Genomic DNA, 26,059 nt, shown 5'->3' on the forward strand with positions numbered 1-26,059 from the left:
GGCAGTTCCCGATAAGAGATAAGTAAACTCCGCAGTCTCCGAGTTGTTTGTCGTCTTCGACTTCTCTCTCTCCGCCACCTTATGCTCTGTTTCTTTCTTTTTTGATCCTAGATCCTATCCAGCGTTATACCGTTGTTTTTTGTTGGCTGATTGCTGGCACCTCGTGCCATCGACCCAAACGTGTCGAAGTCCGACTGCAGCCTAGACCACCCTCGATCCTAAGTTCGGCTCTCTGCTGCCACACCATGAACTAAACTTTTATTATATTAATCAAGTAGCTTGTTATCACGAGCCAACGAGATAGACTACAGAATGGCTATGAACGTCGATTTCAACGCCTTGAAGGCGCGGACCATGGGGTCTGGAGCCGACGAGGAAGCAGTGACAGTTGATACTAGAGGATTGATCTCAAAGGTTCTGGCCCGCTATTCTGGTAAATGGTAAGTGCAGCTCGCTTCTATATTGTGAATCAAGTCTGACATATGTGTACTCCAACAGGACTGTACTTCGAGAAATGATTCAAAATGCCGCCGATGCCTCTGCAACGAAGGTGACAATCAAGTTCGAGACTCTTCCTTCGACTACAGTACCATCCCCATCAACAAACGACCCAACTGCACAGCTCAAACACACCATAAACAATCACACTCTTCGGCGTCTCTTGATTTCAAACAATGGTTCTCCATTCAGTGAAAAGGATTGGGCACGACTGAAGCGTATTGCAGACGGAAATCCTGATGAGACGAAAATCGGAGCATTTGGTGTTGGATTTTACAGTGTTTTTGACGACTGCGAAGAACCATTTGTTTCTTCTGGCAGCCAGGCCATGGCTTTCTATTGGAAAGGCAATGCGTTGTTCACACGTCGACTGGACCTCGGAGAAGCTGCAAGCCAGGACACCACCTTCGTTCTGGACTACCGCAACGACTCTTCTCCGATCCCATCATTATTGCAGCTGTGTCAATTCTTATCAAGCAGTCTCACATTCGTCTCTTTGCAAGAGATAGAACTATGGCTGGATGATTGGAATCTTTTACGGCTATCGAAGAAGACTGCTCCCAGTGTTGATGTTGCAATCCCCAGAGACATTGACACCAAGACCGAAGAAGGTTTAATGAAAATTGTCAAAGTCACCCGAGAAATTGCGCAGGTTGACGCTTCCTGGATGCGAATTGTGGAATGGAACCCAAACGCAAGCATATTCCGTCTGGACAATATCCGTGATACAACAAGCTCGCTGCGAAGCTTCTTTTCAAAGTTTACTGGTCAACCAGAAAAGCAGACTAATCAGCAGCCTGAGCATGAGCGCCAGGAAGAGTCTAGCAACATGAACACAATGCTGACCGCATCGGTCTTTTTGCATATCAACACGGCATCGATCCAGCCTTCTATCAGTTCTTCGCTGAGCAAGGAGCTAGAACGAGCTACACGAAAGCCTCCCCCTAAGAGAGCCACCATTGCCATTTTGACTCCTTCGTATGATGCCAACATAGCTACTGGGGCATCTTCATCACAGTCAGAAATCCTTTCATCAATCCTGCCTACAAAAGCGGGAAGGGTGTTCATTGGTTTCCCTACACAGCAGACTACTGGCTTAAATGCTCACGTATCTGCACCATCTGTGATTCCTACTGTTGAAAGAGAGAGTATTGACCTGAATACTCGGTATATCAGCAAGTGGAATCTCGAGATGCTTCGTGCGGTTGGTGTAGTTTGTCGAATTGCTTGGTCCGCGGAAATGGCTACCATCAAGTCCAAATTATCATCAAAGATTGGACCATCGCGCTCAAAAATTCGAAAGGAAGACATTGTCGATGTACTACCAGAGGCTATCCACACTGCGAATCAATTTGTGTTCCGTGAATCCACCCCGTCCTCGGCTTTGGGTCAGACGATTGAAGATGCATTCTGGATGTGTAACAAGAACGCTTCTATCGAAGTCCTTTCTACCTGCGGTGTCATCCCCAGCCATCAGACTCGCATTGCGCCCAAAGAACTGAGCTTCATGGATTCGATTCCTGCTTTGCCTGACGATTTTGTGAACAACGCCAAAGACTTTGTCAAAAGGCTCACCGATTTCGGTCTCGTTACAGAAATTACGGTATCAGACATCAAACGTGAGCTCGAGTCCAGCACCTTGCGCTCTAACCAGGTTGTTGAATTCATTGCCTGGCTTGGTCGCAAAACGGTGGCTGGCCAGCTTGATAGACTGTCGGTCCAGAGTCTATTGCGCGTAGCAGTGGCCAATGACGAAGATAAAGAAGGACATCCCACTCGATTGATTATTTTCGCGGATATTACTTGTTTCTTGAATCCCCAGCGTATTCCAGCAGACCTCCCTGTGCCACCCAGTGTAATTCCGTTCCGGTTTACCAAATCTCTGGGCAAACCGGAACTGGAGGCGCTCGGCTGGGTTGAGCTGCAAATTGTTCCTTGGCTTCGTTGGCTCGTCAACAATGCCGGAGACCGCAATGTCCTTTCCATCGACCAAGACATTACACAGACGGCATCATTCTCTGGACAGATCTTGCCTGTTCTATCAAAGCAGTGGGAGCCCCTCAGCCAGGCTTCTAAACAGACGGTTGTCTCAATACTTCAACCTCATACTGTGATCCCAACTAGACTTGGAATGAAACAGCCTTCTCAGACCTACTTTGCATCTGTGCGCCTTTTTGATGACCTTCCCGTGGTTCATGGATTGAACGGCGTCAAAGAGAAAATCCTGGTATCACTTGGTGTTCGCAAAACGGTTGAGCTTGGTGTGATCTTTGATCGTCTTATCAACACTCCCACGTCCAGCGATGCCAAAGGACCCACACCGAGAAAATGGAATCACGTTGATCTCATTCGATACCTTACCTCTGTGCGGGAGGACATTCCTGCAAACGATATCCAGAGGCTCAAAGGTACGAGTATCTGTACTGCTGAAAGCGACAGCGGTTCCCAGGGAACACGGTACAAGATATCTGAACTTTATGAACCAAAGGACTCCCTTCGGGCTCTTGGGCTTCCGGTGCTCGAGTGGCCAGGCATCTATACCAACAGTAGCAACGAGGGCAAGTTCCTTGCAATGATGGGCCTGAAGAGCTACCCATCAGCTGTTGAACTCATCCGGCTCATGACCGCCGGAAGTACAGAGAAAGACAGCCGAGCAACCAAGGCTCTGTCGTACTTCCTCAGTGAGTATTACACAAATGGGTACGCTGCATTCGATATCAGCGCGGTCACCGTGGCATTCCTTCCCATCGAAGACTCTGATCAATTGAGTGTGCCTAAGAAATGCTTCACCGATGAAGGTGCAGCTCTGTTTGGCTTCAAAATTCTTCGAAAGAACCTCCACGCCCATGCCTCAAAACTTGGAGTCAAACCTCATCCTCCTATGACGGACTGTCTTCAGGTCCTTTCAAAGCAGCCCCCTACTACCCAAAAGGATGCTCGCATTGTCTTCAAGTATTTAGCAGGCCGAGTGGCAGACTTGACCTCGCAGGATATCCAGCGTATTAGCCAGGTCCCAATCATTCCAATTGCCATCCACAGTCAAGCCGAAAAGGCGCCCAGAACCCGTCTTGTGGCGCCTAGGCTTTGCTATCTTGGAGACGGAGAAGACTACAAGGGAATCTTTGACTTTGTTGATTTCGGCCAAGAAGCGAACCTCTTCCTCATGGCCGTCGGCTCAAAACGGGAGCCCACTAAGATCGAGATTGCGCGAATGCTGGTCAAAGAGCCAGCTCGCATCTCTGCTGCGTTCCAAAGTTCTGAGAAATACTTGATGCTCCTCAGGACCCTCGCGGAGCACCTCCCAACTCTGAAAAAGGATAAGGATCTTTTTATTGAGATGAAACGAGCTCCATTCCTCATGGCGAGCCGAGATATTCCTCCCCGTGGCACAGATAATGGCGACAAGGAAAAGTCCAAGGAGCCTCTTGATGAAGACGACGATCTGGATATCAGAGAGTGGAGCTTGGCATCTGCAAAGGACATTGTTGTGGTAGATGCTTTCCAGAGTTTCAATCTGTTCAAAGAGCACATCCTTGCCGCGCCACAAGAAGAAGCACTGGAGAACTTCTACACTGCCCTTGGTGCCATTCCATTGAGTGGTCTTGTTGAAGAACAAGCGCGGTTTGGCAGCGTGGCAGCTGACCAAAAACTTGCCGTCAAGCTGCACAAATTGATCCTAGAGCGTGCACGACTCTTCTTGCATGATCAACCAGCCGATTCTATCCTGCATGGAACTCGATGGCTGGAACACTCCTTCAAAGTTCAGGTCGTGACCGCGATATCTCTCACGAGATCCCTCAAGGGCCGAAGAGTTGCACACACACAAAAGCGAAATGCCATCGTCGCAGAATTGGGGAGGAACTGGGGTATGTGTATCACCCCGGGTCGATATGATCTGTATGAGATCAGTCAGTCATTGGTGCATCTGATTCTGAAGCGGCCCAAGCTGCATTCGACCCTTACACTAGAGATGCTGTTGAAGACAGATCTTCTGGAACTCCGGGCCCGAGGTTACAACGTGGAACGTATTCTGAGACAAAAGGCCCAGGAAGCCCGGGTGGCAGAGGACAAGCGTCAAAAGCAGGTTGAAGAAGAACGGCGTGCCTTGGAGGAAAGAGAAGCAGCATGGGCTGCGACCCAAGCCCAACGTGCGGAGGACGACAGACATGAGCAACAGGCACAAAATGCGATGCCGGGTGTCTTCCCTGAATCACCAAACAATAACAAGATGTTACCAGCGGAAGCACATGCTCCTCCACCAGAATCTATGCCTGAGCGTCCCAATCGCGGCTTGTTTGCCAACTTATCGAAGCGATTTGGCTTGGACGGTAATAAATCCGGCTTCTCTGGCTCTGGAGAACAATCCAAATCTTTGCTACCCGAATCTGCAACACCTCCACCGCCGCCCTATTCTCCCAACGACCCCCAGAAATCGCGCCCAGAACAACCTGTATCTGTCAACTCGCCGCATCGCTTGAACTCCGAGCTTCTCTCCGCCGTCCAAGCATGCCGGCCCCACGGATCTTCCGATGTGTATAGCCGACCGGAGACGAACCAAATCTCCGAAAGCAAGTCATACTGTGACGAACGTCCAAGCCACGACCTGGAGTTCGTCGCTACACTTCCCAGCGGCGTCAACGTACTGTTCACAAGGACAGTCACGGAACGATCCACATTCCTCGCAAGCAACCGTGCAGGCTTCAATCTCTTCGCCTCGATTCTCCTCGACTGTGGTTCAATCTTCTCGATGCGAGCTGACAGTCTCAGCATCTTCTACGACCCAGGTGGCAAGACAATCGCCTTTAACCGGGCAGGCAGTATCTTCTGCAACTATTTCTATTTCCAGCAGTTGCAGGAGGAAGCCCTGCTCCAGAATCCCGCCCCCGACCGTTCTGACGCTATTGTGTATTGGTGGGTGATCCTTTGCCATGAGCTGGCGCATAATTTGGTCGGGGACCACAGCTCGGCGCATAGTTACTACACTGAAGGCTTTGTGGCGCAGTATTTCCCTAAGGTTGCTGTTAAGCTTGCTTCGTTGCAGGTGCCGGCTCAGGCGTCTCTATCTAGACAAACTTGATCTTTTACAATGTTCAATACCCTCATATGATGTTGGATTTGCTCGATTTGCTCGTTTATGTCCCTTGTGTCCCTCCCCTATCAATAGTGTAGCTCCAATGGAAATTAGGATGTTTTAGAATGTTAGAATGTCTCAGTTCAAACCTACACAGTAGCAGACGGCATCTTCAGGGATTTAACGGTTTTTCCCGGTTCCCTTGTTCGCCTATTAGGGCCACTCGGGCTTACTCGGTTTTCAATGAAGTCCATCATACATCAAATACTTTGCCTGACAATAATTTTAAGTTACTGGTTAATTAAATTACCTGCATATCGGAGAAATAACCACCAAGTATAGTAAGTATACAGGAAGTATATGCAAGTCAACACGTCTTGCCACTCGGTGGAGCACATCCGTTGGTACCCGCTTTTGCCCTTTTCGCAACCTTAATTTTTTGTGACCTTTGCTTCATTTTTCACGCCTCATGCATTCTTAGCTTCTCCTCCCTGGCCTTGGACGTGGTGATCTGCTACGTTCTTTTCTCTCCTTGTGTCTCTTTCCAATCATTTGTTCGTCATTCCCTCCGGGTGTGCTTGGCACATATCGCCACTCTCTGACCCCAGTCTGCTGGGTTAGCGGCGATCTCCTGGGGTCCATTCTCGGAAATAGATGGGCCTGAGCTGCAGACGTCTTTGAAAGCCTCATTATCTAACTGATCCCGGGGGCCATCGCGGGGTCTGACAATTTCACCCGACTACCCCACTCCATACATAATCTTTGAACAGTATCACACAATGGCGCCAATGCTAGGTCATTGGGATGCTCCCAGCACCGGGAGCCCCGTGTTCAATCATAATGCTGACTTGCCCAAAAACATCTTATATGTCGATGCATATGACTCATTCTCTTACAATGTGGTGGCCATGCTCGAGGAAACGCTGGGTGTCAAAGTCACAGTGATGACCATCGACTCGGAATGGCCCAACTCCAATATGAACGATTTTCTCCAACACTATGAAGCCATTGTTCTTGGTCCAGGACCGGGAAACCCAAATGTGTCCACCGACGTTGGTATCATGAACGATATCTGGAACCTCAAGGACTCCGAGCTCTTACCGGTTTTTGGTATCTGTCTCGGTTTCCAAAGCCTCTGTCTTCACCATGACGTTCCGATTGAGCAATTGCCATATCCGATTCATGGGCAGATTCACAAGATCCGCACTACCTCGAAGGATATCTTTGAACTTATCCCGGCTGTTGATGTGACTCTTTATCACTCGCTATATGCCAACGCGGCTGCATCGACTCCGGCTGATTTGGAATATTTGGCTTGGCTGTCTCTGGAAGACCTTCCCGATGCACAGATTCCCATGGGGGTCCGGCACTTGCATAAGCCCTTCTGGGGCGTCCAATTCCATCCCGAGTCCTGCAAATCCGAAATCGACGCCTGCAAGACACTTCTACGGAACTGGTGGAAGAAGGCTCTTGCATTCAACAAGATCAATGGACGTGGCGGATGCGAGCCCCTCCCTGAGACGGTCATCAGCCCCCACACAGCTGCCAGCCCGTTCCCTGAATCTGCATATGAAATGCTGCAGTGGTGCAAATCCACTTCTTCCGTTTCGGCTTCTCGGTCTTTCAAGCGACATGGCTTGACCGCAGAGACGATTAGCGAACTCTTCAACAAGCCAGGTTCCCCCACAGTTCTGTTCCAATCTAACGGGCGATATACGATCGCCTCTGTGCCCAGTCCGGACTCTTGGCGGTTCGAATATCATGTCGAGACACACAAGCTCCGGATGCTTCAACTGCATGGTGACTGCAAAGTGGATGAGAGTACTCTTGCCGTGGCTCAACTTTGGGACGCTTTACGTTACTTGATGGATATGAAGAAAGTCCATTCTGGAAACCCTGATGTTCCTTTCTGGGGTGGATTCCTTGGCTATTTTTCCTACGAACTTGGACTTACATGTCTTCCTCATTCGGAACGCCCGCAGGCATCGACGTCAGCGAAGTCTAGCACTGAAAAGCCTTCGTATAATAATTCTCCGTTTGCGGACCCGCCTGATGTCAGTCTTTTGTGGTGCGAAAGAAGTATCGTTTTGGACAACGTCACTGGCAACATCGTCATTCAGTCCACTCGTGAAGACGACAATACCCCTGCAGGATGGCTTGATGAAAACCTGCAACTGCTTCAGGACTTCTCAATGGTTAGCAATGACCCAATATTTGATCCATTGTTGAACTCGATTTTTCGCGAAGCCAAGATTCAATTTCCAGAGGAAGACAAGTACAAACGTCAGATCGAGTCTTGCAAGAAAGAACTCGAGGCTGGTGAATCTTATGAACTATGTCTGAGTTGTGAAACATCAATCACCTTGCCAGTTCCGGAAGAAGAGTCCGATCGCGTCGCGTTCCCTTGGAAACTCTTCAAGCGATTGATGAAATACAACCCCTCTGCATTCAGCGCCTTTGCAGACCTAGGAGATACCAAGATCGCCAGCAGCAGCCCAGAATGTTTCCTCAACTGGGATCGCGAGTCGACGCTAGAGATGAAGCCAATGAAAGGCACTGTTCGCAAATCGCCGGACATGACCTTCGAGAAAGCCTGCGAGATCCTAGGCTCGACCAAGGAGATGGCCGAGAACCTGATGATCGCGGATTTGATCCGCCATGATCTGTATGGTATCTGCGGATCCGGCGGCGTCCATGTTGAGAAACTGCTGGAGGTTGCAGACTACGGGCGAGTCTACTCAATGATCACGCACGTCAAGGGAAAGATTCGCCCCAATCAACCCGGTTTCGCCGTCCGGGATATCCCCCAGCTGAAGACCTCCAACATGGCCGTCCACGGCCTGACTACCTTGCAGCGGTGTCTACCCCCAGGCTCAATGACTGGTGCTCCAAAAGAGCGCTCTTGCATGCACCTGCGAACAATTGAGGATCGCAAGCGCGGTATCTACTCCGGCGCCATGGGTTTCCTGGACCTCGGTGGAGGCGGGAGCTTCTCAGTTGTGATCCGCTCGGCATTTACCTGTGCGTCTGGTCAAGACACTGAGAACAACCAGCAGACTTGGCGCATTGGTGCCGGCGGAGCTATCACCATGCTCAGCACGGCGGACGGAGAATGGGAAGAAATGCTCACCAAATTACGCGTGGTTTGCAATATCTTCACACCCCTCGATTCAAGTGAGAAGTCTGCTTATAGTTCTTAGTTTGTCTATGTGGTTCCAGTCTTTGGACTTGTCAATAGTCCAGATTGCATTATGATCCACGCTCTTGCTTTCAACATGCGGATCTACTTATATGGGATAGAGATGGATAGAGATTCGATTCAACATTCAGCGATGGAGTTTGGGTATATATTTGTATTTAACATTGCATATAAATTTCAACAAAGAAATATAGAGGCAGACATCAACTCTGTCTCTTATCGCTATGGAGCTCGGTGCAAACAAACCAAACAATCTTTTTATCCGTAGCTTCAACTTCCGAGCTTCCTTGCGCTTTTCTCAAGTCTCCAAAAGTCTGTGACTTTTCATAAGTCTTATTACACCCAGTCTATCTATTGAAGCGCCCATTATGGCGACCCAAGGCGCCCCAATGGAGGAGATAATGTGGCGGTCTCCCCCGCACGTCCAGATGATGGGAGGATTCCTCCATTCGAACAACAGTCAGTAGTAGCCCTCATAAACATGAACAGAAGTTAACGATCCTCTTAATCAGTTCTCTTCTACTTTGCCGAATCCCCTTTCTTTGACGCGACCTCCAACAATGCCTCCCTCGCCATCCAGGCCAACTACAACGAGGCCTTCCGCCATTTCGTCGAAACGCGCGAAGCTTTCGAAGGCCGATTGAAGACCATGCAGGGTCTGGAGTTTGTCGTCTCCTATGACCCCCTTCAAGCAGCGGCACAGACAGATACCAGTTTTGCCCACGAACCATCCAACATCTGGGTAATCCGGAAACAGAACCGGCGAAAGAGGAGTGGATTTGAAGATGAAGTGTCCGTCATATCGACGTTCTTTGTTGTGGGCGACGCAATCTACATGGCTCCTTCAGTTGCCAGTGTTGTCGGAAACCGAATTGTATGTTCTGTTCTCTTTTTGAATCCACCACCAACCACGAGATCAGAATGGCATGCTAACATCTTTGTGTTTTTCCTCCCACTTGCAGCTATCAGCCGTTACATCACTATCACGATTTATGAAAACCGCCTCAACATTGCCGACCTTCACCCCCTCCTACGGCCACACATACATGCCACCAGGAGTCCGCAGCAAAGAACCAAACCAACAATCCTCCCAACAAAGCAAAGAATCAACACCAATGCCCGACGCACTCAGCGACACACAATCAATATCAAAAACAAACCTAGGCGTTTCAGCCATCAGCTCAAACTACCAAGACACCCGCAGCCTAGCGGAATCATTCAGCCTGCTAGCACGCTACGGCGACGAATTCATGGACGAGAACCCCCTCGCCGGTGAACCAGGCTCGTTCATCTTATCACGAACGGGCGGCGAGGGCGGCGGTGCTGGTAAGCAGGCCGCGCCTAAAGCCGGCGCAGGTCCTTCGTCGTTGAGTGTTCCTGCTTCTGGTCCGCCTGGGCGGGCGACTACACCACAGGTTCGTGTTGAGACGCCGAAGGGGTCTGATAAGGGTGCTTCGCCGCCTAGTTCTGGTGGAGATCGGGGGAAGAGGAAGAAGAGTCGGAATGTGGTTTGATTTGTTTTCTCGATACCCCCCTTTTCTTTTGTGATTCTGGGCGTTTTGTGCATTGCATTGTTTATTCAGGCCGGGGAAGCACAGTATTCAGAAAGAGCATTTGTGGATTGCGGAGTATTTTATTGTAATTGAAGTGGAAGCCAACTCTTGCTCGTAGGTCATTCCATTGTAAAGCAATACTTAACCACCGAGCCAGCACGAGAAAGGCATTGGAGGCAATTTGTCTTCTCGATCAGAAAGGTATTTTTTTCTAACTGCAGCATCCAATCTTTTACCTTGGATATATATAGTATAGTAAACAGGCATCGGAATGCCGGCGAAATCTGATCACACTTAATCAACTAGTTTAGAGATAGTCCTGTCACATTTTCAAGAGCGCATGTACTTTATCCAATAAGAACTTGCCTCAGTGCCATATGCAAGGACTAGAGAGCCCAGCTGTTTCGATGCAGCAAAGTCTACAATAAGAACTGTTTATGACAATCCCAACGTCAAATATCAAAGATCAGCTATGATCCACGCCGAGACTCTTGAATGCGCGGATCAATTTTACACGAGCGATATTGAACCAGCTCAAGCTAACCTTCCGACACTTCTTCCGGAGGGTATCCCCAGCTCCAGTGTTTCGGGGCTGTTCCCGGTGATCAAAGGTCTCGGGTTGTTTCGACTGTTTTCTCTTCCCCCCGTGGGACAATTTGAGTCTCGCTATCATTCTCTGGCTCCGGAGCCAGAAGAGATGCTGCATTCAGCAGGGTCGCGGCTCTGTCTGTAGAGGTTTCTTCTTGCTTGACACCCTTTCGGGGCTCATAATATTCGCTGTTCACGTCTCCAGTATTGAGATCTCTGAGTTCGCCCTTCAAACCTCCGATGTTGTTGAGCTATTTGGATTCGCGCTTCAACTTGGTAGGCTTAGTCTCGCATCTTTTTCGCTTGGTGTTCTTTCGACCGAGGGCGGTCTTGCTTGGAGAAGGTCTAGCTCGCTCAGACTTCATGTCAGAAACTGTGTGGCCGACGCTGGGAGGGATATATGTATTAGTTTTTGGAGTGGCCAATATTTGACCTCCAGTTTGGGTACTTTAGTATTTACAGATTCTTCAGAGTTCAATGAAGCACTGGACAGAATGGATTCACAGGGAATGTGGTATGTGGAAGTGAAGGAACAGAGATACACGGAGGCAAAGGTTTTATGAAGAATATATGTGACAAGGTGCTATTACGAGTAGTGCTGAGTATAAAGGGCGTCCTAGCAAATATAACATGACTATAGCATAGCTATATCGTGCTTTCGCTGGTTAGCCATCAGCAATCTTCCATATAAATTGTGTCCTCTCAAAACTAATTAGAACTTAACTATTCTGTATCTATAGTCTTGCCCGGGCCTCAAGCCGTAAAGTGTTCAATGTGACGGAGTACGGGTTGTTAGTGTAGTTGAGGCTGAACCTTGTCTTATCGATAAGGTTCCTCTACTTTCGGCTGCTCTTCCAAGGTTTCTTGCTTCTCTTCTACTCATTTCTCCTCTTTCAAAGACATTACCAGTTTAATATTCTTCTCTACCCTCAATCCTCACTTGAGTTCCATAATGGCGGACTCGGAAACCAAGCCAGCCGTGGTCTGCGTGTTGTGAGTCAATACCCCACCATCTCATCAGATACCCGCAACCTGGCCCTACCATTCTACCTTACCCCAATATGAAACTTCCATGAGAACCTGATACAAACACATGATATACACCAAGAATCATGAAGCTAACAAACTCCCCAACGGGGAAACCAGCTGTGGCTCAGGATCCGGCAAGAACCCAGTCCACATGGAAGCAGCACGAATCCTAGCCGAAGAGCTGCACAAGCACAAAGTGCAACTTGTCTACGGCGGCGGCACAACCGGCCTAATGGGCGAAGTAGCCCGCACCCTGGTCAAGCTCTCCGGCCCTCAAGCCGTGCACGGCATCATCCCCCGCGCGCTGGTGAAGGTAGCAACGGACAGCGGCATGCGCGAGCACCAGAACGGCAACACAGAGTCTGGCGGCAAGACAGCCGAGCGAGTCATCTCTGGTTCTACTGAAGAGAATGGAATCCCCGAATCCGAGTACGGCATGACCACTGTCGTTCCTGATATGCATACGCGCAAGCGTTTGATGGCGACTAAGGTGCTGGAAGGTGGGCCCGGGTCTGGATTTGTTTCGCTGGCTGGTGGATTTGGGACTATTGAGGAGGTTATGGAGATGACTACCTGGAATCAGCTGGGAATTCATAAAGTTGGTGTTGTGTTGTTGAATATTAATGGGTATTGGGATGGGTTGTTGGCTTGGGTGCGTAATGCTGTGCAGGAGGGGTATATCTCTTCTGATAACGGGGGAATTTTGGTTGAGGCTAGGGACCCTGCGGAAGTCTTCCCTAGGTTGTTGGCTTATCGAGTCAGTCAGGGTCGGATGCGGTTGAACTGGGGACAGGAATGAGCAATTGTTATGGATGAGACGACTGGACGTGAATATACATAGACACTTGTCTTGTCTTTTCGGTTTTATTTCGGGGTTTGGACTGTGTTTGGCTGTTCAGGAGCTGGATATAGACATACACAAGTAGATTTACTTCGTTAGAAACAGCCTTACAAATCGATGATTGACATAACAGAGACCATTAACAGACAAAGCATAAGCAGATTTCATGTCTATGCATCATTAAACCAAATGAGATGATTATGAATCAACCTCCATGGACTCGCCCTCCCCACCAGCTTGCTCAGACTGCTCCAGCACCTCAAGCAGCGGGGCCGTATCCTGACCCTCGTACAGCTTGAAGCTCTCCTTCTTGCCATTAGTCACTCCCACAACACCAACGGAAGTGTTATCCACCGTAAGCTCCTTATCCTGAGACAGAGTCTCCTTAAGAGCACGCAAACCGTGCTGAACAAGCTCATCACGACTGCAATCCGCAAACTTGTCCAAGTTCCTCTCCAGATACGTACGCGCCATCTGCGAGCGCGCACCAATAGCACAAGCAACCATCTCGTGGGTCAGACCCGAGGGCTGGAACTCGAACAGATGCGGTCCAGCCTCGTCAACACCGGCCACCAGGAGACCTACACCGTATGGCCGTTTCCCGTAGTGCTGGGTGTTGGTCTGCGCGCGGTCACCAATCTGGGCGACGATTCGGTCCAGGGGAATGGGCCGGCCGTAGGTCATCTTCGAGCCGAGGGATTGCTGCTTCATGAAGTTTGAGAGGACGCGGGCGTCTGATGCGAGGCCGGCGATGGCGATCGCCATGTGCGAGTCGATCTCGATGATCTTCTTCTGGTACGAGGAGAGCTCTTCTGCGTTGCGCTGGTTGGGAATTCAGATGTTAATTTTCAGATTCGCTGGTCGTTTCTCGGTGGTGTTCTGCGAACCTTGAGTCCAACCAGCACGGCATGTGTCTTGTTCACCAATCCCACCACGACGGATCCTTGCTTCACGGCTTCCTGTGCATATTCTACCTGGAAGATACGGCCTTGTGGGGAGCTGTTATCGCCCGAGTTAGCATCTGATGGATCGGAGGAAGGTCGGGGTAGTCTTACAAGGTGACGGCATCGTTGTCGTAATTGTTTCTGAACATGGCGGCGGTGATGGCTGAATGGATATAGAGATAGATGGAGGAGAGGGGTTCGAGAATCAAGGTAAACAGCAACACAAGAGCCCGAGGGATAAACCGGAGATGGAGAGAGAATGGGGAGCTGGAGCAGGCAGTAAAGTGACGCGGTGTGAAGCATGAGCTGTTGTGGCCTGAGGCCACCACATCCAGTGACCTTCAGGCTGCCAACGTCACTCATTCTCGAGCTCATCTCCAACTGGCGCCCTGTGACCGTCTCTCTCTGCTCTCCTGCACCCGGCCAATGGGGCTGTGATTATCAGTCTACTCTTGATATCTTCCTTTGGTTTTATCCAGACCGTTCAACACCTCCTTTCACCTTAAGTCTCATCAATCGGACTTCGGTGTCTCCGCAATCATGGCGGCTGGACTCAAGACCATCATCGCGCTTTCATTTGTACGTTGAGCTTGACAGCTTGTCGAGCGAATATTGACTTATTAACCCCTAACCAGGTTCTTGCCATTGGTTTCCTCCTCGTTATCCTCTCTTCCGCGCTATGGCATAAGTACTGGCCGCTGCTGGTCGTCGGCATCTATGTCGTTGCGCCCCTCCCCAACTGGATTTGCCAACGATGCGCAAACCCCGACGATTTCATGGATAGCTCGAGCAACTCTGCGATGGACTTTGGGCGATTCATGACTGGATTTTTGGTTCTGACTGGCATTGGTACGTATCTGTCAACTCAAGAGGGGCATGTTGTTTTTGATCAGTCTGATCCTGATATGGTCTATGACATGCATCTATATCTGCTGTGTTATTCTCCGTTTGACCAGTTCGCTAACTGTCTCCAGCACTTCCCATCGTCCTCGCCCACAGCGGTGCGATCGAGATCCCCGCAATGATCATGTCCATTCTCGGAGGCCTTTTGATTTACGGAACCATTATTAGCTTCTCAATGTTCTTCCAGGAACAGGAAGAGTTCTGATCGCAAACTGGGGTGCGCCGCCCTTGGACTACATGGACTGTATGGGCTATATTGTAGACCAAGTGACCTCGCGGGCTCTGACTTCTTGATATCCGTCTTTCTTCATTATTTCTTTTGATTTCAGCGTATGATTGATATGCTTTGTATGAGTGATCTGTATTTGGTCCGGGTGTCTAGCTTGAATGGCTGCGATGGCTCCCGTGACTCGATACTTGGCCGTGCTACTTTATGTGTACTATAACACAATGGATATAGAAACTTTCTGGCAAATTCGTAACATTTGAATCAATTCGCTCCTCAGACAAAGGATTCTTCTCCTTTGTCCGGCATGGTTTAACTATATCTGTACGCCACGTGACCCCGCGCGCGGATTTCAGCGCGTCTGAGAGATCGGAGATAACAGCACTGAGCAACGTAACGGAACCACATTATTCTTTCGACTATGATGAGCACATGAAAGCCCCTCCTGGATCCAGAATACAACATGAATGTCTGGTCAGGATCCATCATAACCAATTCGGACTGCAAGTTGGAAGGTAAGCCACACGCGACTCGCAACATGCTCGCTCGCTGACCACATAACCAGGGATTCGTTTAATTGATCCAAACTCTTACTGGCATTCCGAACTATCAAAAGAATCTCAACTAAGCCTTCGAAGCTTTGTCAACCCAGCACTCATTCCACTCCATGCACGTGCAGGCCCGAACCTCGAACTACACACGAGCCATGCGGGGACGTCACAATGGCTCAAAGACAAGCTTACGGGCTCCATTTGGTTAAATGAGGAAGATCCAGCCCTTGAACAGTCCCTGCAATGCCCAGTCGGCCTGCTAGTTAGTGTTGACGGCAACACAAAAACTGGCGGCGCAGCCACAACAAACCTCCTGGTCTACGGCGTATTAGCCAGCGCAGCATACACACGCCCACCTACACCACCACACTCCTCCCCCTCAGAGCTACCGGACCCAACAGCCACATCACCGAGGGCTCCATATGAACTGCGCATCTATGCCGCACCACTATCAACCTCCCGCCTCGCCCAGGCCCAAGCCTACCCATCCCCACCACCAAGCGCAGACGGCGAACACACCATACAAAATACCCGGCATGCCGAATTCCTCCCGGATATCAGCTCCCCAAGCCCGAAACGCAAACGGGTAGCTACCCTTTTCGAAGTCGCCGCACAGCACCACCGCCGCGTCCGCCAGCGAGGCGGCGAAGCCGTCTCACAACTAATGGCACCTTCGCGCCCTCTCTCCTCATCCCAGAACCTGCAGTCCTTGCGCATAAAGCGCGAGCCTGACGATGACCATCCCTCTCTCCCATCCCTTGATAGGATTGCCCATGCGCGCCGTTCTCGGTCCGTGTCCATCGGCGCGAATCTACACCGTCCAGGTAGTGTGCGCGGCGCACGCGCAACAGCAGATCCGCAAAAGCGCGCACCAACCCCGAATCCGTTCTTGGACTCTGGCTCTGGATCTGGATCTGGACCTGGTTCTAGACCTGGATCTCGACGTGAAACACTACAATCACAACAACAACAACAACAACAACAACAACAACAACAACAACCATCCGCTCTGTCAACAGAAGAAAAACCTACCCCAACACCGGGCTCACCATCCAAAGATCCCGAAACCGTAATAGCAGAAAACAAAAACCTAATCACACGCACGATATTGACCTGTATGCGTCTCTATGGCTTCCACCGTGCAAATAATACACGCACAGCATCAATGAGCAAACCACCCGGCGGAGCCGCAGATGTAGAAGTCGATGGGTCGGGTACGACACCAGCGCCTGAATCTTTGCGTGCTGAGACGCCTGCGCCGGGTGTTTCTGCTGATGATGATGAGTTCAAGGCTATGTATCATGCCACGTATAAGGCTGCTGCTTTTGCATTGAGGAGGTATTTGAAGATGGCGTTGGCTGGGTCTGGGCCGGGGCCCGTTATTTTGCAGAAGGAGAAGGCTATGACTTGTATTGATGAGTTATTGAGGCTTTTTTGTGAGGAGCATTGAGGTCTCCTCTCTTCTTGGGGTTTATGATTTGATGAACGCATATACTGGTTTGGTGTTAGGGCTATGTTGGTTATGTCTGACTTGATTTGTTGTTGGTTCGAGGGTATTGTTTTGAACGCATAGCTTGAAAGCATCCTAAATTTATTTGACAGTGTCTACTTTTACTGTCTTCTACCTTTGCAATTCTGGCATATATCAGTACGCCTTGAGGAACAAATCCGAATAAGCCATCTACTAGACACATCGCGAACCGACCCCAAGTACCAAGTAATGTGCAAGAGAAATGCAGAAATAAATTCATGCTATGCGCCAATCCCAGCAGCCAACGATGCGGATGCATACAAAATGTACCCGGCAAGTCAAAAAGTCATCACATCAGCAAAAGAAAATGAGTAGAATACAAAAAGGCAGGCTAGGGTTTATACCAAGCCAGCCAGATCACAGAGCAAGGTTGTAGGTGTAATCATCTTCGATGTTCTGCGAAACCCAAAGAACAATAGAACTAGAAACAAGAGCAGTCAGTATGCGCCACAAGACATAGATACACATGGCACAGAGGGTTAAGGGTACACAACATACCTGAGCATAACCAAACCATTCGCAACGACATTCGCAATACCAAAGTAAAGCGTCTGAATCGGATAATCCTTAATCAAATACTTGAGAACCATAACCGTCTACCAGCACAGAAAACCAGTCAGCTTCCCCTCTCATCCGAATATCCCAGTCTGAATATCCCAATCTCGATTTCAAACATATACATACCACACTACCAGCAAGACCACCAGCCAGCAACGCAAAGCCCAAGAAGAGAACAAAGCGCGCCTTCCAAGCGACCCCACTACCACTATAACTGAAGCTATCAGCCTGCAGCCGTGACTTCTCAATCGAGTTGATAACCAGCATGCCCAGTGCGGAGCAAATGCCGGGGATCCAGTCGACGAATTTGATGTGCACGTCTGATCCGTTGCGGGGGCTACGCGAGAATGAGGCGACGTCGATTAGGAAGAAAAATCCCGCTGCGAACTGGGGGAGGGGTGGGCTGTTAGCTTTGGATTTGGATTTGGATTTGCTTTTGATTAGGGTAAATGGATGCGGGGTTGGCTTGAACTGGAGGGACTAAAGGGATGGGTGCCTTGAAGCTCCAATCTCTATTTCAAGGTTGTTTTTCTTGGGGCTGGAATGGGAGCTTGAAGTCGTATCTGGAGTGTGGAGGTGGAGGTGGTGGTGGATCGCGCATTGAGGACTCACCAGTGCGCCGGAGACGTAGACGCCGCCATTGCGGACGGCGGAGTTGTTAAGCCATTCGGGCTTGGAGAAGCGGAAGAGGCGGTTGTTAGAGACGTCCATGGTTGGTGTTGGAGGGAGGTTTGAGGGGTGAGCTGGTGAGAGCTGCAGTCTGATGACGATGGACGTCGGAGAAATGTTAGACCGAGATATATTGATGTTTGACTACGGAGTTATGGTATAGGCAGACAAGACAAAGACATCTTGGACCTCGGGAATATTGTGGTTTCGGTTTATTGTTTCATGCTCTAGTCTAGATCTATGATTTTAGTTACTTTGACGATTCATGGACTCGTCATCACAATCCTTACGACAAAATATGCCCAGTTAGGCAGCGAAGTATACAGCGATATTCCCATGGATGATTTTAGGTATCAACTTTTAACATTAAACATCGAAATTCGTAATTGCATAATGCAAATAGTAGGGGCAGTGTCCCAGGGTATGTAAACGTCAATATGTGCACGCCAAGCACCAGGATTGCGTATATCGTCAACACAACCCAAGGCAGCCAACACCACCAAGGCCGAACCATTTCGGGCATCAGCACAGGTGATCAGGAACACACAGGCATTGATTGTGAGATTTATTTCGCGTCGTCATCACAGTGCACAGCGCAGTCACGGCCGGTTGAGTTGCCGATCGCACTTCCAGCGCCAATCGCACCAGCAGATAGAGTGTCTGTCCGAGGGACGTGCCTCGTTTAGCAGCTATGTTGCTGCCTCTATTTCGGGTATCCATTTCTCAACTCATCCAGTCCAATCGAAAACTTTTCATGCCGAGGCGTCGACGGGGTGAGCCCGCAGCTTGTCAAGGATGGCGTCCACGTCGTCCATGTTACTGGCGTCCTTCTTGTCCGTGGGGTATCCCTCGGGTAGACTCTTAAGCAGCTCATTCATGGCGGGCTGGTAGTTGCGGGTTGCGGAGGAGAGGGCGTAGATGGCCTTCTTGCGCGTGGCGGGGTTGGAGTCAGTTGTGGCGATTGTGACGAGATCGGGGATGGCATTCAGCAGAACGAGCTGTTGCACATGTTAGCGCAATCCTATCGCATATAGAATGAGTGGTATATACCTTATCCTGGGCCTTCTCGTTGTTCTGCACGGCAGTTCCGATACACCAAGCGGCCATGCGTCTCAGATCGGCCTCGTCGTGCTTGAGCAACTGCACCAGCGGGGTCCACAGACCCAGTGGCTCGAGGTTGTTTGCGTTGTCAATGCCCTCAATCAACTGCTCGAAGTTGTCCATGGCGATCAACTTGTTCTCCATATCTGCTTCGTCGGAGTGCACCACTTCCATGGCGGCGCGCATGAGATCGGCCTCGGATGGGCCGCCGAATAGCGTCCTGACCATATCCGGGGTGAGGCCCTTTGCGGCTTCTGGGGCACTGGGGGTACCGCTCTCGGCACCCTCGGAGACCTTGGAGTTGGCGACACTCCATTTGAGGAGCTTGTTCATCTGGGGGTCCATGGCCATGGTTTTGGCGGGGTAGAAGGGTTGGTGGAGGGTTGGTGATCTTGGGGATGGATATCTCGTGGGATATATGCGAACAGGTATATCTATAGACGATCGCAAAGCAATTGAATTATATGACAGAAACACCGACTGATCTCGTCTGATAGAAGTATTTCACGAAAAAGGACCGCTGACATAATCTGACGTGGGTGATTCGTGCGGCGACTAGCGGCTTCCGTCACGTGCGCCGCCACTCACCGATGTTCCACACATTGGCCAGTAACATGGGGGAAGGTTGAGGCAAATGGCGGTAAATACGATAACTGGTGATCCACCTGGGCATTCCAGTCTTATACAGCAAGAAACCTGAACTTGGCCCCCAAATGTGCCGTGTCCAGAACACCCGTGTACCTCAGGAGCTCAAGTCTGGTTCGGAGGGGTGTTGGGGCTTCCTATACTTAGAAAGTGGAAGCCTGCGCCACATGCGTAGACACATTCCGGAAGAAAAGGGAGTGAGGGAGGCAAGGGAGGAATCCATCAGCCTGCCCAGGTGAACAATGTCTGTTGCCTGTGTTGCCTGAGTACTGTAGTGTGCTTACTTGTATAGTGCCCAGGTGGCTATCCAGAGGTACGTGTTCCCCGTGCCCACCTAGGCAGGGTTTGGAGGTATTCACCTCAACGTGTAACATACAATGTACGCAGTCACAATGTAGTTCATTCTAGACAAAAGAATAAAGAACAGTTCTGCCTAAGATATCAAAGATATAAAGATAGACGTTGAAGTCGGAGGGGAAGGAACGCCTCAGGCAGCGCACAATCCCAGCCATCACAAACCCCTCTCCACTTCTCTCGCTCTCTTCCTTCTTCCCTCCTCCCCTAATCACCCCCCATCTCTATACTCCCCTTTAACATCCATCTTTCTTTTCTTCATTCTCTTTTCAATCCGTCACAATGGAAGGTATGTTGTGTTCATCCGTTGAAGACCAGCTCAACTGGTCCAGCTTATTCCTAGCTGTCAACCCACCCCCCCCTGTTGGCTAGAACTTGAATTGCGAATGGAGACTAATACCCTGTCATTACAGAGGAAGTTGCTGCTCTCGTCATCGACAATGGGTATGTGATATGATTCTACTCCGGAGCCCATGCTATCTAGGCCTCGTGTGTGTTGGGGGTCAGCTCGGTCGCGGTCCGGTCCACGTTGCCACATCGCCCCCTAATCGGCCACGACGGCAGAAAGACTCCCAGCTCAATGACCTCCCAACGCCCGCCACACTTCTTCAGCTGGGCTCCAAAGATCATGAGGAATATGATACTGACGAATTGCGCTTTAGTTCGGGTATGTGTAAGGCCGGTTTCGCCGGTGACGACGCACCCCGAGCTGTCTTCCGTAAGTCCAACCCCACAGAACTGGTTTCCCCCTCCAAGGACCGTCATCCCGCCAACCGCCAACCCTTGCGTCGGATGACCCCTCCTTTGGCTTGGGGATGAACTTTGACGGAATCGAAATGACTGACAAATTTGATTAGCCTCTATTGTCGGTCGTCCCCGTCACCATGGGTAAATCATCCCCCCTTTTGAATTTTTTTTTTTTGGCGCGATGTTCATACAATGCGCCAAGCAAGTTTGACCTGAAAAAGATGATATACTGACATAGGCGCAGTATCATGATTGGTATGGGTCAGAAGGACTCCTACGTGGGTGATGAGGCACAGTCCAAGCGTGGTATCCTCACGCTCCGTTACCCCATTGAGCACGGTGTTGTCACCAACTGGGACGACATGGAGAAGATCTGGCACCACACCTTCTACAACGAGCTCCGTGTTGCCCCCGAAGAGCACCCCATCCTCTTGACCGAAGCTCCCATCAACCCCAAGTCCAACCGTGAGAAGATGACCCAGATCGTGTTCGAGACCTTCAACGCCCCCGCCTTCTACGTCTCCATCCAGGCCGTTCTGTCCCTGTACGCCTCCGGTCGTACCACTGGTATCGTTCTCGACTCCGGTGATGGTGTTACCCACGTTGTCCCCATCTACGAGGGTTTCTCTCTCCCCCACGCTATCTCGCGTGTCGACATGGCTGGCCGTGACTTGACCGACTACCTGATGAAGATCCTCGCTGAGCGTGGTTACACTTTCTCCACCACCGCCGAGCGTGAAATTGTCCGTGATATCAAGGAGAAGCTCTGCTACGTCGCCCTCGACTTCGAGCAGGAGATCCAGACCGCTTCCCAGAGCTCCAGCCTTGAGAAGTCTTACGAGCTTCCCGATGGACAGGTCATCACTATTGGCAACGAACGCTTCCGTGCTCCTGAGGCTCTCTTCCAGCCTAACGTCCTTGGTCTTGAGTCTGGTGGTATCCACGTCACTACCTTCAACTCCATCATGAAGTGTGATGTTGATGTCCGTAAGGACCTGTACGGCAACATTGTCATGGTAAGAAACCCCAAGAGCGATGTACAAGAACCCGACTAACACATTCTAGTCTGGTGGTACCACCATGTACCCCGGTATCTCCGACCGTATGCAGAAGGAGATCACTGCTCTTGCTCCTTCTTCCATGAAGGTCAAGATCATTGCTCCCCCCGAGCGCAAGTACTCCGTCTGGATCGGTGGTTCCATTCTGGCCTCCCTGTCCACCTTCCAGCAGATGTGGATCTCCAAGCAGGAGTACGACGAGTCCGGTCCTTCGATCGTTCACCGCAAGTGCTTCTAAGCTCCTTAGCCTTACTCGTCTTCGCTCGTACTTTCCTGGTGTATCAAAAAGCAGGATGGTGGCACTGGTGGATTGCAAGCGTTGTTGGACTCGCATTATCAAGCGAATAGCCTGAAAATGGAACCCTGATTTTAGTGGAATAGAGTCGGTCTTTTCTTTTTTTTATCTTACCTTACTCTCTATCCATCCATCCTCTTTTCTCTTTTTTACGTTGTTCCTTTTTCAGTCGCAGTCGTGAGTCTGGGTCCTGGTGCTCCTCGGGTCCTTGGCGGCATGTATGTGTAGGTGAGGATGTACAGGAGTTGGCTCAGGTCGCGTTCTCTGTCTCAGTTTGGATTGTTCTAGCCGGTGAATTTCCGTGTCTTTGTCGTTCATATCTCGACCAAATTGCTCTTCAACTATGAATATGTAGTCTCTTGACTTTTAACATTCGTATCTTCACTGTTTTCATCGATGCATGATTACTGCTACTGAGCTCTGGAACTTCTGAGGTGTTAGAACTGATCGATATAGTCCTGTTTCTGATATGAGGTGATAAAATGAATTGCTATTGAATCACCATGCTTCACTCTAACATGTAATTTGAGTCTACAATATCCAGAGGTTCAGCAAAGCAATCATATCAAACGGTGTATATCATTTCCTAATACAGGAATCGGCATCAGTCATATCAGGACTCATCCAACAGCCCTATTTATTTTGTATCCCTCACAGAAAGAAGAGACATACGAAAAAGAAACATCGAACCAAATAAAGTCAAACAGTAAAGAAGAAAAAGAATCTAAGATATAGACGTAAAACCAAGTAACCCATTTTCATCATCCATCCCATATCAACATCAAATCAAATCAAATATATCGAAGATGTAATCATATCCAACTAGTCCAAGGCCAACTAAGCAGACCAAGACTCAAGTCCAGACAGGACAGTTCCCTCCTCGCCCTCAGCACGAGCACGCAGCTCACCAACCCGGTAAACAGTCTCACCAGCCTTCTCAAAGGTAGCCCGGATAGCAGCCTCCTCAGACGGGTCAACGGCAATAATCATACCAACACCACAGTTGAAGGCACGAGCCATCTCCTCAGAAGAAACGTTACCAGCACGCTGAAGCCACTGGAAAACAGAAGGCTGAGCCCAAGCACTGACATCAACAGCCGCAGTAAGCGTAGAAGGCAACATGCGCGGGATGTTCTCCGTCAAACCGCCACCGGTGATATGGGCAAGACCCTTAATGGCGGTGCCGTGAGCGGACAGTGCGGCCAGGATGGACTTGACGTAAATCCGGGTAGGGGTGAGCAAGGCCCGGCCGAGCGAAACTCCATCCTCGAGACCGGGCATGGAGAAGGGGGCAGCATCGGTGAACTGGAGACCGGCACGGTCGACGATCTTCCGCACGAGAGAGTATCCGTTCGAGTGTGGGCCTGACGAGGCGAGCGCGAGCAGGACATCGCCTGAGCGCATGGAGTCCGTGTGTGGGAGGATTTTGCGGGCGTTGTCGCCGACGGTGTTGATGGCGCCGACGGCGGCACCGACTGCGTCGTAGGAGTCGTCGACGAAGAGGCCGGGCATTTCGGCGGTTTCGCCGCCGATTAGGGCGCAGCCGGCTTGGACGCAGCCTTCAGCAACACCGGTGACGAAGGCAGTTGCTGTTGGGACGTCGAGGTGGCCGCAGGAGTAGCAGTCCAGGAAGAAGAGGGGCTCGGCGCCTTGGACGACGAGGTCGTTGACGTTCATGGCGACGAGGTCGATGCCGACTGTGTCGTGGATGCCGACTGAGTGGGCGATCTTGAGCTTGGTGCCGACGCCGTCAATGGCGCCGATCAGCGTCGGCGAGAGAGGGTGGTAGGCGGAGTTTGCGGCGGGGAGGGAGAAGAGGCCGCCGAAACCGCCGATGACGGCGTCGGTGCCTGGGCGCTTAGTGCGGGAGACGGAGGCCTTGATGCGGTTGACGAGCTCGTTGCCGGCGTCGATGGAGACACCTGCTGCGGCGTAGGTGAGGGAGTTGTTAGCTGTTTGGCGGAAGGCCCGGTGGGCAATGTCCTTGCGGTAGAACATGTCTTCGAAGCTGATGGTTTTGATGCCCTCGTAGGACTTGGCAACGGCCTCTTCGAGGGTGGAGGCTGTGGCGGTTGAGGCGATCACACGGCCACCGTTGGTTTGGAGCTCGCCGTTGGAGATGGTGGTGCCGGCGTGGAAGATGAGGGTTCCCTCAGGCTCGGGGGCCAGAGTGATCTTCTTGCCCTTGGCGTAGGCGTTGGGGTAGCCGCCGGCCACGCCGATGACTGTGGTGGAGAAGTTGGGCTCGACCTTGATCGAGACACCGTCGAGCCAGTGCTCAGCACAGGCGACCATGATCTGGGCCAGATCGGTGTCCTTGCTCAGCAGGGGGAGCAGGGTCTGGGTCTCGGGGTCACCACCACGGACGTTGTACTCGAGGACCTTGGGTCCGTTCTTGGTCATCATAAGACCGGTGAACAGGATACCGACGAAGGGGAAGCCTGGACATGTAGTTAGCAAACTTGTTCAATACGGGTATGTATAGTTGAACGTACCATCCTTGCGCATTCCGTCAACGGAAGGCTGGACAATGGTCCGGTCAATCTCCTCCATAACCTCCTTGGGGGCAATGCGAGTAGGAGCATAGCAGCCCATACCACCAGTGTTGGGACCCTGGTCACCATCGAAGATGCGCTTGTGGTCCTGGGCTGGGGGAGTGAGCGGATGGTGTAGCCGTCACTGAAAGTGAGGATGCTCAGCTCATCACCCTCCAAGTACTCTTCAATGACAACCTCGTCGCCAGCCTTGCCGAACTGGTGGTCCAGCATCATCTCCTTCAGAGCCTGGTGGGCCTCCTCCTTGGTGGTGGGGATGATCACACCCTTACCACCGGCCAGACCATCGGCCTTAATGACCACATTGTGGGACACGGAGTCGAGGTAACGGCGTGCGGACTCGTAGTCGGAGAAGTTACCAAACTGAGCGGTAGGGATCTGGTGGCGCTGCATGAAGTCTTTGGAGAAGGTCTTGGAGCCCTCCATGCGAGCGGCGGCCTTGGAGGGACCGAAGCAGCGGATACCGACTGTAAGAGGATATGTTAGCGTATCCAGACACGACCAATTGTACTTTTTACTCGAAAACAATGTGTCACAACTTACCAGCCTGGAAGTAGCCCTGGATACCATCCACCAGAGGGGCCTCGGGGCCGGGAACCACGAGGTTCACACCGTTCTTCTGGGCGAAGGCCACGAGGCCAGGGTAGTCATCACCCTTGACATTGGCGTTGGTGATCTTGCTGTTGGCACCCAGACCAGTGCCGCCGTTTCCAGGAGCGACGTAGATGATGTCGACCAGCGGGGACTCGCTCAGCTTCCAGGCGAAAGCGTGCTCACGGCCGCCATTGCCGACGATGAGAACGCGCAATTGTTCGGAAGCCATTGTTGAGAAGCAGCGTCTCGAGTGACTGGATATGTGTTAGCGGCGATTGGTATTGGCAATTGGCAATTGGCAACTGTGGGAAACCTCCGCGGGGTATGCAGTGCCCCTCCAAGAAAATTGAGTCACAGGGAGGGGCACTGTGGAAATGACATGAATAGCCATTGGGAACTGGGAATAGAACTAGAAAGAGACTGAAATCACATACCTCACTGAGACCTGAGAAGCACACTGGGGGTGTCGAATGTGAAGTCAAAGTTGTAACTTTTTTTTCCTCCGGCGGCGTGTTTCTCCGACCCCAGAATTGCGGCGATTTCGGCGAA

General features: G+C 50.9%; 11 protein-coding genes across 11 annotated transcripts; 7 read left to right on the plus strand and 4 right to left on the minus strand.

The window, feature by feature from the left end:
- Positions 1–150: 150 nt before the first annotated feature.
- On the plus strand, positions 151–5,667 carry N7446_013683 (histidine kinase-like ATPase domain-containing protein). The gene is made up of 2 exons (XM_058522423.1): positions 151–440; positions 499–5,667. Exons 1-2 carry the CDS (start codon positions 313–315, stop codon positions 5,573–5,575), a joined length of 5,205 nt encoding a protein of 1,734 aa, XP_058365900.1. The 5' UTR covers positions 151–312; the 3' UTR covers positions 5,576–5,667.
- A 681-nt stretch (positions 5,668–6,348) lies between these two features.
- On the plus strand, positions 6,349–8,769 carry pabA (aminodeoxychorismate synthase pabA; the record flags this gene model as incomplete). Its single annotated transcript, XM_058522424.1, has 1 exon — positions 6,349–8,769. One exon carries the CDS (start codon positions 6,349–6,351, stop codon positions 8,767–8,769), a length of 2,421 nt encoding a protein of 806 aa, XP_058365901.1.
- A 367-nt stretch (positions 8,770–9,136) lies between these two features.
- med6 (mediator complex subunit MED6) lies at positions 9,137–10,282 on the plus strand (the record flags this gene model as incomplete). Its single annotated transcript, XM_058522425.1, has 3 exons — positions 9,137–9,227; positions 9,281–9,642; positions 9,731–10,282. 3 exons carry the CDS (start codon positions 9,137–9,139, stop codon positions 10,280–10,282), a joined length of 1,005 nt encoding a protein of 334 aa, XP_058365902.1.
- Positions 10,283–11,843: 1,561 nt separating this feature from the next.
- N7446_013686 (LOG family protein) lies at positions 11,844–12,737 on the plus strand (the record flags this gene model as incomplete). Its single annotated transcript, XM_058522426.1, has 2 exons — positions 11,844–11,902; positions 12,056–12,737. Exons 1-2 carry the CDS (start codon positions 11,862–11,864, stop codon positions 12,735–12,737), a joined length of 723 nt encoding a protein of 240 aa, XP_058365903.1. The 5' UTR covers positions 11,844–11,861.
- A 240-nt stretch (positions 12,738–12,977) lies between these two features.
- On the minus strand, positions 12,978–13,872 carry pre5 (proteasome core particle subunit alpha 6; the record flags this gene model as incomplete). Its single annotated transcript, XM_058522427.1, has 3 exons — positions 12,978–13,601; positions 13,667–13,778; positions 13,835–13,872. 3 exons carry the CDS (start codon positions 13,870–13,872, stop codon positions 12,978–12,980), a joined length of 774 nt encoding a protein of 257 aa, XP_058365904.1.
- Positions 13,873–14,024: 152 nt separating this feature from the next.
- On the plus strand, positions 14,025–15,138 carry N7446_013688 (Vps55 family protein; the record flags this gene model as incomplete). The annotated part of the gene is made up of 4 exons (XM_058522428.1): positions 14,025–14,167; positions 14,203–14,302; positions 14,359–14,572; positions 14,698–15,138. 4 exons carry the CDS (start codon positions 14,025–14,027, stop codon positions 14,829–14,831), a joined length of 591 nt encoding a protein of 196 aa, XP_058365905.1. The 3' UTR covers positions 14,832–15,138.
- A 177-nt stretch (positions 15,139–15,315) lies between these two features.
- N7446_013689 (uncharacterized protein) lies at positions 15,316–16,853 on the plus strand (the record flags this gene model as incomplete). Its single annotated transcript, XM_058522429.1, has 2 exons — positions 15,316–15,367; positions 15,418–16,853. The coding sequence occupies 2 exons, from the start codon at positions 15,316–15,318 to the stop codon at positions 16,851–16,853; spliced, it is 1,488 nt and encodes a 495-aa protein (XP_058365906.1).
- A 438-nt stretch (positions 16,854–17,291) lies between these two features.
- N7446_013690 (UPF0220 family protein) lies at positions 17,292–18,203 on the minus strand (the record flags this gene model as incomplete). Its single annotated transcript, XM_058522430.1, has 4 exons — positions 17,292–17,355; positions 17,433–17,530; positions 17,619–17,879; positions 18,105–18,203. The coding sequence occupies 4 exons, from the start codon at positions 18,201–18,203 to the stop codon at positions 17,292–17,294; spliced, it is 522 nt and encodes a 173-aa protein (XP_058365907.1).
- A 710-nt stretch (positions 18,204–18,913) lies between these two features.
- On the minus strand, positions 18,914–19,613 carry fes1 (Hsp70 nucleotide exchange factor FES1; the record flags this gene model as incomplete). Its single annotated transcript, XM_058522431.1, has 2 exons — positions 18,914–19,159; positions 19,212–19,613. The coding sequence occupies 2 exons, from the start codon at positions 19,611–19,613 to the stop codon at positions 18,914–18,916; spliced, it is 648 nt and encodes a 215-aa protein (XP_058365908.1).
- A 930-nt stretch (positions 19,614–20,543) lies between these two features.
- Positions 20,544–22,304, plus strand: act1 (actin; the record flags this gene model as incomplete). The annotated part of the gene is made up of 6 exons (XM_058522432.1): positions 20,544–20,550; positions 20,675–20,705; positions 20,924–20,979; positions 21,119–21,149; positions 21,253–22,024; positions 22,074–22,304. The coding sequence occupies 6 exons, from the start codon at positions 20,544–20,546 to the stop codon at positions 22,302–22,304; spliced, it is 1,128 nt and encodes a 375-aa protein (XP_058365909.1).
- An 894-nt stretch (positions 22,305–23,198) lies between these two features.
- ade1 (bifunctional aminoimidazole ribotide synthase/glycinamide ribotide synthase) lies at positions 23,199–25,739 on the minus strand (the record flags this gene model as incomplete). Its single annotated transcript, XM_058522433.1, has 4 exons — positions 23,199–24,802; positions 24,857–25,009; positions 25,069–25,383; positions 25,460–25,739. The coding sequence occupies 4 exons, from the start codon at positions 25,737–25,739 to the stop codon at positions 23,199–23,201; spliced, it is 2,352 nt and encodes a 783-aa protein (XP_058365910.1).
- Between the last annotated feature and the right edge of the window lie 320 nt (positions 25,740–26,059).

Source organism: Penicillium canescens, assembly GCF_028828765.1.
Source record: "Penicillium canescens strain IBT 15451 chromosome Unknown utg000011l_segment0_segment0, whole genome shotgun sequence".
Lineage (NCBI taxonomy): Eukaryota > Fungi > Ascomycota > Eurotiomycetes > Eurotiales > Aspergillaceae > Penicillium > Penicillium canescens.